The 11,030-nt window shown below is 42.6% G+C and overlaps 1 protein-coding gene across 1 annotated transcript in view; it reads left to right on the top strand.

The window, feature by feature from the left end:
• The first annotated feature begins 10,412 nt into the window (after positions 1–10,412).
• Positions 10,413–11,030, top strand: part of LOC120032844 (protein jagged-1b-like) — a 32,649-nt gene continuing 32,031 nt past the window's right edge. Inside the window, exon 1 of the mRNA XM_038979055.1 lies at positions 10,413–10,723. Within this exon, the coding sequence (XP_038834983.1) occupies positions 10,652–10,723 (72 nt within the window). The 5' untranslated portion in view covers positions 10,413–10,651. The remainder of the gene's footprint in view (positions 10,724–11,030) is intronic.

Here is an 11,030-nt window from a genome sequence, read left to right as displayed (position 1 = left end):
ACAGTTTTGGAAACTTTGGAGTGTTTTCTATCCTAATCTGTAAATTATATGCATATTCTACGTTCTGGGCCAGAGAAAATGTCCGTTTACGTTGGGCACGTTATTTAAAAAATAACCCCTAGCGCTAAGAAGTTAATGAGCAAGTTAATCCAAGAGGGACTGATGTCACACACTAAGAAACACACATGCTTGACAGAATAACTTCCAGCGAATAAACCCTTTTGACAGCATAAACATTCACATAATTACTCCTCAATATTCGGAGATGTATTACTCGGTGTGTCATGAATTATGCTCCATGCACAAATAAGGCTAACGTATGTGGCAAACAGTCATACAGCAGCTTAGCAGCGATTTCGGTGTTGTGAAATTTGCATATGACTAATTAATATTCATCATCTCATTTGGATCTCCTTTTGTCAGATGAGAGAAAATATCACAATGTAAAGTAAACTTCTTTGCACAATGAGTGTAACGTCTGCTTCCAACACACCCTCAAACACGTAGATCCCCTGAACGCAGCTCACTTTCCAGCCCACTTTCCAGCTCACACTCTCAAACCCCTAGATCCCAGTCACCTGAATTCTAATCACCTGTTCACACACCTGTATGTCATTATCACACACTATTTAGTTCAGTTCTTTGCACCCCGTCACTGTGAGGTATTGTTTGTTTTGTGACACACGTCTTTCAGGGCGCTGGGTTTCCTGTGATTTACTCCTCCCGTGTATGATAGTGTTTGCCTGCCTCACCAATGACGCCTATTCCCTGCCTGTACTTTAGCCTATCGGTTTTCCTGTTATCTACCTATTGTCTGATCTCCCGGACTACGTTACTAGCCTTTTCCCTGCATGTACTGTTGCCCTTTTTGGACCCCCTGTGTATGACCTTTCTGCCTGCCCCTGGACCCAGCCGCCTGCCTCCTCCTGTGGTCCTTTGCAATAAACACCTGCTGCGCCCCCACGCTTGAAATCAGCTCTCTGTCTCCCTTCATGTTCATTACAATGAGAACAGAAAAGCTAAAGAATACCTTCAATAAACTACTCTTCAAACCAACCGATTGAATCACCTGATCACTTTGCCACAATGCAAAATGGTTGATGCTTAGCTCAACATTATGCAATGGCAGGTTTGTCAAAAATGTATGGAATTATAAACTGAGTTGAGCAGGGCAGTGGGAGATTGGACTCCACTGCCTAATACCTGAGATTTGACGTATCTGGTTATATGCAAATCTAGATTGGGGGTGGGGTGGGTCCCCACCAAATGTCCTTTGGGGTGGATTCGGTTTTATCTTACATTTTTGGGGGATGGATAGAGCAACTAACACTGGATTTCAATTCAAAAGATGTTCTGATTCCCCTTGCTTGTTGGTAAATGGTCTATCTGGACCAAAGCAGAGTAAGACAACAGTGCTCGGAATGCCAGATGGGGCCTCCCCCCCATACACACCCTCATTAGTTACATATTGGAGCCTATTGAGGTAGAGATCCAAACAAGGAGCTCCTTCATGTTTATAATTCATTTGTTTAAATAATTAGTGAATTCATAAGAATGCATACCAAGAAACCCCCTCCCTTGCCTCTTTATACTGTACCAATACAACCAGAAAAGGAGAGACTACGTCCCAAATGGCACCCTATTCCCTATATAGTGCACTACTTTCGACTAAAGCCCTTTGGGCCCTGGTCAAAAGTAGTGCACTATATATGGAATAGAGTGCCATTTGAGACGCATAGTGTTCTTTTACATGGAGTGTTGTCATTAAACATACTTGCCTCTATTTATACTGCACCAATACAACTGCGAAACCAGAGTACTATGTTATACAAAGTTTTGTCATTAAACAGACAATTGTATATAAATTCTCTGTGTTACATTGAGCCAGGTAGTTGACACCTCATTATTATTGAAGTCCTGGGATGCCCTGGCACCATTCTTTAGCTACACACTATGATTCCTCAAATGAATACGATAAATCTAGAGTGAACAAAAAAGGGAAACCCTTTGTCATAAGAATGCTATTTACCGATGGGTGCTCCTGCCAAGCAATTTAATTTGACAAAACAAAGAAGGAGCTTAGTTTAATTGCATTCCTTTCAAACAGACTCGAGGGCTCTCTCTGCATTTGTCAGTAAACACTGGCATATTGGTTAACCCTGCCAAAAAAGACAGAGCTTGAAGTTTTTTTCTAAAGGAGGGCTGGCTAGATTAACTTAGTGAACACACTATCTGAACTGAAACATTTTGGGGTCTCATTTTAGCATTGCAAATACACAGTATACTGTTTTTATACGGGAAAGTAAGCCTGGGTTGCCTAAATTCCTGTTAGATTGATAGTAGGCCTATCTGAGAAACGGCAGAATTGTGACTATTATCAACACATTGAGAGTGGACTGATGTTCAGGGAACATCTGAAAAAGCCAATGACCCAAAGTCCCGTGCACAAACAGACACCTTTCATCCCGCAACAGGCAGAGGTTAACCTGTGCAGTTCCAACAAAGCACCTACTGGTCAATCCAGATGAGCAGCCAGTGTCCCTGTCAGTAAACACACGACTCACAACATGTAATTGAAAGCAGATGGGGGATACTCTGAAAGCCAATGCTAGCTAAACTAACATAACCCTCTGCGAGCATTGATAACATTTCAATCATCTAAAGATACGCTACTATGGTCAGTAAAGTGTATCAAAAGTTGTTTGACTACTATACACCCTCTGGTCAATACATGACTACTTGAATGACTACTTGAGGAATGCACTTGTTTGACTTGCATGTGATGCATAACCTACATACTACAGTACCGACGACAGACCACATTAAGACTACACAATGATTTCCCAATGAAGTCAGCCATTCAGCCATCACCCTTGGCTTTCTATTGGACAATCTGTCTGGCTATCCTGAGAAAGTGTGTTGGCTTTGTGAACCAGTAACCGAATGAATCATTGATGCGGTGCAGGCTGGAACATTACATTGGTAGCTGATTAACCCACCTGTAGAGCCGCCGTTTCGCAACCGACAGCCACCTCCCTACGGGAGGGAACGACACTGAGGTTGTAAGCAGAGCAGTGAGGTGGGAAAGCGTGGGAACTTTTCACACAGCCAAAGTGTTTGACCTTAGTGTAGAGAGAATCAGTCATTTATCTATGGACAGAGCCGGCCGCGCTGCTCAGTTCTTAGAACGTAGCGCTGTCTCATCTGGGGGTGGGGACGGAGGGAGGAGATAGAGATAGAGACAGAGAGAGGGAGAAAAAAGACAGAGTGTGAAAAACTGGGCCAAAATACAGAAAGCACTGGGCAGCAGAGAATTAGAAAGTAATAGACCTGATGTCCAAACTTCAAAGATTTGTGGCGGCCCACCTCACTGCAGATTTACAGAAAATGTCCACTCTGTTGCTACAGGGGCAACTGCAATGAAAACAAACTAAATCATGAAATTGGCAGGCCTAATGCCTAGTGGAAGAGACAAAAAGGACAGCATTCTTATTGACTGTTCATAAAAACGAGACCAGACACACACGGACATATTAAGAGTCAACAATGGCGAATTCGTGACCTTTCAAATACTGTAAAACAGCACTTGTTAATCCACCCTAAAGTTTGTAAGGAAGGGTGGGAGAGAGGGATGACTAAACAAAGAGGAAGGTGATCAAAAGGACAGACAGTGGCTGCAAAGAGAGTGAGTCATCAGTAGGAGACTTGAGTTATGGGAGTGAGACTCTTAAACCGTGTTCACATTAGGCAGTTTGAAGTGACTCAAATCCTATTTGTATATCTGATTCAAATCTGTTATTTTTCCTGCAGTCTGAGCAGCCAAAAAGCACATGGAATCTGATATTTCAAGCCACATATGAAGGTGGTTTGAAGTCAGATAGAAATCTGATTCCTGGCCATGTGACGGTCAAATCGGATTTATTTACCCTCAAGAGTTTTTTATGCTGTTATTCGGCATATCTTGTTGCTTGCTAGCTCCTCTGTTGACAGTTTGACAAGAACATGACATTGTAGCTAACGAGCTTGTTAATTGCTTACAAACAAATTAGTGAATATACTGGAAAGCCAAACAGCTACCTAGCTAGCCAGTTGACTGCTGTGGCTAGCTGAAAAGGACTAGCTTTGAAAGTTGGATCATCTTATCCTTTAAGGCTTTCAAAGTGTTCTTACCCTATGACTTTGAACAATCAAAGCAACTAGGAAACGTCCATGGCAGGCATTTTTGGCACCTTAGCTTGCCGCATAACTTCTGAGTGATAGGAAGCACCACCACCAATCAGCCTACACCACTGCACACACACCTGTCATTACTATGACAACTAGCGTATCCGTGTCAGCGAATGACTGCTGTCTGAACACACACAAATTCGATTTAGCCACTTGTAACTTGCTGTTTGGACAGTCAGTAGTCCCAAACAGATTTGAAGACAAAACTGATTTGAGCATTAAAGCCAGCAGTGTGAACAAGGCTTTAGTCGTTTGCAAAAGAAGAAAGCCCATCAATGATATTGTCCATCTAGCAATGTATGACAATAAGGTATCTTTACACACCACCACCAGGGGGTGGCGTAAGTAAGGAGAATAGTTAAAAATAGACTTGAGGGTGTGCTCCCTCTCTTGAGAGTACTTCTCTTGGGGGATGTAGATATCTTTGACAATTTGGGAGGTGGCCAACAATGATATTTCAATTGTTAAGGGGGGGCTGATTTGCTATGGGGGTGCCTAGCCCCCTTGTTATTTGAACCGTGGGGTAAGGAAGGTGAACAGAGAGCAATAGTAATGGCAAATTGTTGTATGCACTAACTCCACCATGGTTAGTTGGACAAAACCTATGTGGAAATGAATAGAGTTTTTGGAGGGGTTTTGAATAAACGCCGAAAATAAGGTCAATGGTAAACACAGTCTTAAGAGATCCTATACATGTTGTCCTATGAGATCATCTGAATCAGCTAACTTCACTTTTTTTGTGAATTTTGATGCATTTATGTCATCAAAAAAAGGACATAAAGCACATAAAGGCTTCATAATTCATAAAGGTCATGTTAACTGACTGATATTATCTCATAGAACCAAACTTCTAAGATCTCCTAAGCCTGTGTTCACCTCAGCCCTTATTTTTGGCATTTATACCAACCCCTATTCTTTCCCCATTCATTTTCCCCATAGAAATGGCTGAACAAACCAGAGGTAACTAATTTCCGTTTTTTTACAACTGCAAACTGGTGAGCTCTATACTGGACAGACAGCACATGAAATTAGAATAGTGATACCCAAACGTTTCCTAGGTCTGGGATTATCAGTGTGCTGTGGGTGGCAGGTAGCCTAGCAGTTAAGAGTGTTGGGCCAGAGAATCTCTGAGCCGACTAGGTGAAAAATCTGTCTATGTGCCCTTGAGCAAGTCACTTAACCCTAATTGCTCCTGTAAGTCGCTCTGGATAAGAGTGTCAGCTAAATTACATAAATGTCATGTGGGAAGTAGCCCAAACCATTTCTGAAGCTTATTGGTTGATATACTTGGAATTGGCAAACCTTTTTGCACAATCCTGTACAATGTTATGATGAGAAACCCTTGACCTGGGAAGCATAAGTACGGTAACAAAGGGTTACACAACTTGTTTAACAACTGCTCAGAAGACAATCTCTCCTACACCACCCTGCCTCAGTCTCTCTCTCAGCTCGTAAAGCCACACACACGTGATGGAGCCATCTAAAAGCAACCACAACTACCTTCCGCTCCCCCCTGTGCTACACACTGGCTGCATGCATCTCAATAGTCTGAAGTGGCATCCTCTCCTCGTCTCCTTTCTTTCATCATCACCAAGAGGAAATGACTGGAGGGTGAATGAAAGGAACTACGTGAGAGTCACCCTGCGTATTGTGGATGAAGTGCAGATTAAGGAGAAGAGATGAGGAGAGCAAGAAACTTTACACTATTGAGATGCATCCATTGTTTTATATATAGCGACACAAGCTCAGAGAACGGGACCTATGAGTGCTGAAGTGCGAAGCACGTAAAAAATTGTCTGTCCTCGGATGCAACACTCACTACCGAGTTCCAAACTGTCTCTGGAAGCAACGTCAGCACAGAAACTGTTAGTTGTGAGCTTCATGAAATGTGTTTCCATGGCCGGGCAGCCGCACACAAGCCTAAGATCACCATGCGCAATGCCAAGCGTCGGCTGGAGTGGTGTAAAGCTCGCCGCCATTGGACTCTGGAGCAGTTGAAACGATGAATCACGATTCACCATCTGGCAGTCTGACGGACGTATCTGTGTTTGACAGATGCCAGGAGAATGCTACCTGCCCAAATGCATAGTGCCAATTGTAAAGTTTGGTGGAGGAGAAATAATGGTCTGGGGCTGTTTTTCATGGTTCAGGCTAGGCTCCTTAGTTCCAGTGAAGGGAAATCTTAATTCTACAGCATACAATGGCATTCTAGACGAGACAGGTCTAATCACCCACATCAGTGCCCGACCTCACTAATGCTCTTGTGGCTGATTGGAAGCAAGTCCCTGCAGCAATGTTCCAACATCTAGTGGAAAGCCTTCCCAGAAGAGTGGAGGGAGGGTGTTATAGTAGCAAAAGGGGGACCAACTCTATATTAATGCCCATGATTTTGGAATGAGATGTTTAACGAGCAGGTGTCCACATACTTTTGGTCATGTAGTGTATATACACATATATATATATGTGTGTATATATATATATATATATACATATATATATATATATATATATATATATATATATATATATACACACACATATATATATATACACACATATATATATATATATATACATATATATATATATATATATATATATATATATATATATATACACACACACACACACACATATATATATATATATATATATATATATATATATATATCAGTCAGCGTTCCAATTCATCCCAAAGGTGTTCGATGGAGTTAAGGTCAGGGCACTGTGCAGGCCAGTCAAGTTCTTCCACATCATTTCTGTATGGACCTCACTTTGTGCACTGGGACATTGTCATGCTGAAACAGGAAAGGGCTTTCCCCAAACTGTTGCCACAAAGTTGGAAGCACAGAATCGTCTAAAATGTAATTGTATGTTGCAGCGTTAAGATTTCCCTTCACTGGAACTAAGGGGCCTATCCTGAACCATGAAAAACAGCCGCAGACCATTACTCTTTCTCCACCAAACTTTACAGTTCGTACTAAGCATTGGAGCAGGTAGCGTTCTCCTGGTATCCGCCAAACCAAGATTTGTCCGTTGGACTGCCAGAAAGATGGTGAAGCGTGATTAATCACTCCAGAAAATGCATTTCCACTGCTCCAGAGTCCAATGGCGGCGAGCATTACACCACTCCAGCCGACACTTGGCATTGCGCATGGTGATTTTAGGCTTGTGTGCGGCTGCACGGCCATGGAAACCCATTTCATGAAGCAGCCGACGGAACAGTTCTTGTGCTGACGTTGCTTCCAGAGGTAGTTTGGAACTCGGTAATGAGTGTTGCATCCTAGGACAGACGATTTTTACGCGCTACGCGCTTCAGCACTCATAGGTCCCGTTCTCTGGGCTTGTGTGGCCTACCACTTCATGGCTGAGCCGTTGTTGCTCCTAGATGATTCCACTTCACAATAACAGCACTTACAGTTGACCGGGGCAGCTCTAGCAGGGCAGAAAATTTAATAACGAACTTGTTGGAAATGTGGCATCTTATGATGGTGCCATGTTGAAAGTCACTGAGCTCTTCAGTACGGGCCATTCTACTGCCAATGTCTATGGAGAGTGCATGGCTGTGTGCTTGATTTTATACACCTGTCAGCAATGGGTGTGACTGAAATAGCCGAATCTACTAATTTGAAGGGGTGTCCACATACTTCTGTATACATATACAGTACCAGTCAAAAGTTTGGAAACACCTACTCATTCAAGGGTTTTTCTTTATTTTTACTATGTTTTACATTGTAGAATAATAGTGAAGACATCACAACTATGAAATAACACATATGGAATCATGTAGTTACCAAAAAATTGTTAAACAAATCAAAATATATGAGATTCTTCAAAGTAGCCACCATTTGCCTTGATGGTTGGGATGAGTTGGACTGCAGAGTGAAGGAAAAGCAGCCAACAAGTGCTCAGCACATGTATTTTTTCTCTGTAATACTACTAGCCACCTGGCAATATTATGAAGTTGGCTTTAGATAGCCCAGATAGGTTCCCAATCTCCCAACCTCATAACTAGCTACCAATGAAGTTAGAGTAGCTAGCTTGTCAAACAATCTTAGCTGGCATGCCTGCTGTCAATGTTGGTAGACTTTAGAAAAGCAAGCAATTACTAAATGTATAAGACTCACATTCCTTCAATCTTTTACCTAGATTTTAGCAGAGATGCAGAGAAGCATATTTAGGTTCCAGTCAGGAGGATACAGACATCTCAAAAGGTATGTTGAGATATTCAGAAAATTAAACATATTTTTTACATAGAATTAAGCATAATGACTATGGCTCTAGATTGCAGGAAAAAATGTGTTTCAGGTGTTTAAAAAATGCTAAATTCTCAAACCTCCGTACCACCCCACAACCATCCATACTTTGTGGCCTCTCAGATTTTTGGGATGTATGGCGCCCGGGGACCTCAAATCCTCAACCTTACAGCACATCAGGTTGAGGATTTGAGGTCCCCAGGCGTCATGCACCCCAAAATGCTGAGGGACTCTATCTACATCAATGAGTCAAAATGATCTGGTTTGTAAAAGAATCCTGGAGACAAAATAATCAATGGACATGTCATACAGTATATTCAGACTTCTGGTTGTAGCACGTGCTTGCGTTGGATACAATTTTCTCATCATGCTTTTGTTCGCACATTGACTAGACCGAAGGGGCACTGCAAGGCCCAAAACACCAGATGCAAGTGGGCGCCATATCAGCTTAACCCCTAACCACTGGCTTTTGCTCCAATGGCTTCTCTTTCTTCTTTGCCAGGAGCGAAGCAAAGCTTTCATCAGGATCATAGAGCGCATGCTGTCTCCTTTCCCTAAGTAGATTGAGAACAGAGTGAATGGACGAAACGACAACCGTCGCAGAGATTTGATTCCTGCGGGCAGCAGGCAGGCAGTAGCAGCCCACTTGCCTTTTCAGATTTAGCCGAATCACCGAGGCACGAGCAGAGAGGTTTGTCGTTCGACCACAACCGTCGACTTAATCCATTGAAAACCTTTGGGGGCCTATCTTTGCCTCATTAAACCCTCCTTCTCTGTTGTTGTCGTCGGGTAAATGTCACGCAGTTATCCAGGCGACACTTTCCCCAATGCAAAGCGGGGGGTTGTCTCTATTGAGTTAAGGGGCCATAATCTATTCATGGGGGCTCTTTAAGGGGGAAGAACCCAGCTGCTCTAATTTGAGAATAAAGACTGTCCCACCTTTGTCTCTATTTCATACAGGAATCAATGACCCCCTTACTACACCCCTTCACCCTCCCATCGCTCTCCAGTGCACTCCCCATTATGGGATTATTCTCATGCTGTAATTTTGAATAGGGAGCGACTTCGTTTGGAAAAAGGGCTCTCACAGTCACCGCAATAGGTGGACCCGGCGGTAAGTCTCCCCTTACCCTCACGGGTGTCCTCCTGGTTTGTCAATCATAATTTGTGGGACAACCACAGAAAAACAGCAAATCTCCTTATACCACACAGCTGTCCGTTTGGGATTTGGAGACATAGCTCGGCTTTCTTTGTCACTGGGCTCCACAATGGCCGTGTCAGTGGGGTCAACTATAGGGGTATCCGCAACATAATACGATATTAATGTGGATCATACGGATCTCAGCTCACTGAAAATAGGCAGTAGATGTATGAGGATGCAGGCATGTTCCTTGTCAAACAAGACAATAAGACACATGATGATGATGGCTACATCATCAAATGGCTTTCCTGCGAATATGCATGAATTTTGTTGGACATATCCTATGTACTTGTCAGAGATATCAAGGGGTTTTCACATCATTGTGTCATCTTGGTCAGGTTTAGTAGCCCCGTTAGAATATGTAAATGTTGACCAATAAAAGCAGAATAATTAACTATCTTGCTCATTACCACCAGATTGGTTTACACAACACAAGATCAATACGCCCACTGCACAAGGCTTAATCTCAATGTATAATTATGAACCAAATACTAAGTACTTTTCTGTGTGCTCTATGGACTTATTTGAAAGTATGATGGCACTTGCCCAGTTGATTGTGGAGTAAACACACGATGCAGGACAGACATGCATATTCAACATTGGGTGTGGCTTCGATCTCAGGGCCTCTCCTACTTATGAATATTAAACAGCAACTTGGTTTGCCCCCGCCCCCTCTTCCCCTGAACTTGCTGTAAAGTCTGGGACAGTCATTCGGACACAGACGGCGCTTTCTTAGCTCGTGGGTATTGTTGTATCAGAGGCGATCAGAAATATATGAAGAAAAAGAACAATAGTTGGAAGGACAAAAGAGTGAGACAAGGGGGCAGGTCATTTTGCATTGGAAACCTATGCTCTTTTCAAAAGGTGTTGTTCTCCACTCGTGCATGTTCAAATCGGAGGAGTATATAGAGCCGTAGGTCGGCCGGACTTTTAGTTTCGCAGCAAACGGCACTATCAAACAGAAGGCATGATTTTGAGACCGAGTTCAAGCTGTGCTGCTTTTTCTATTCATGTCTTCTTGCAATGCATGTGGATGAAGGTACGTGAATATTCAAGCCTATTTCTAACCTTTTGTCCATAGAATATTGCTCTAATTTGACAGTTTTCAACATGCACATTTTCAAAAACTGGTTGTGGGTTTAGGAGGATGCGCTACAGAACTTGAGCATGTTTTCATGTCACCATCAATTTGATTTTCCAAAGTTCCAAAATAACAGCAGTAACGCGTTCCTCTGTAAAATAACAGTGAGGGTTTCTTTGCAATAGTTTGTTGCAAGTTAGTAACTACAAATCACACACTTAGCTAATGTCGATATTAGCTTGCTAACAAACATTTTATCTACCTA

Source organism: Salvelinus namaycush, chromosome 39 (assembly GCF_016432855.1).
Source record: "Salvelinus namaycush isolate Seneca chromosome 39, SaNama_1.0, whole genome shotgun sequence".
Lineage (NCBI taxonomy): Eukaryota > Metazoa > Chordata > Actinopteri > Salmoniformes > Salmonidae > Salvelinus > Salvelinus namaycush.
This window is presented reverse-complemented; position numbering and strand designations above follow the sequence as displayed.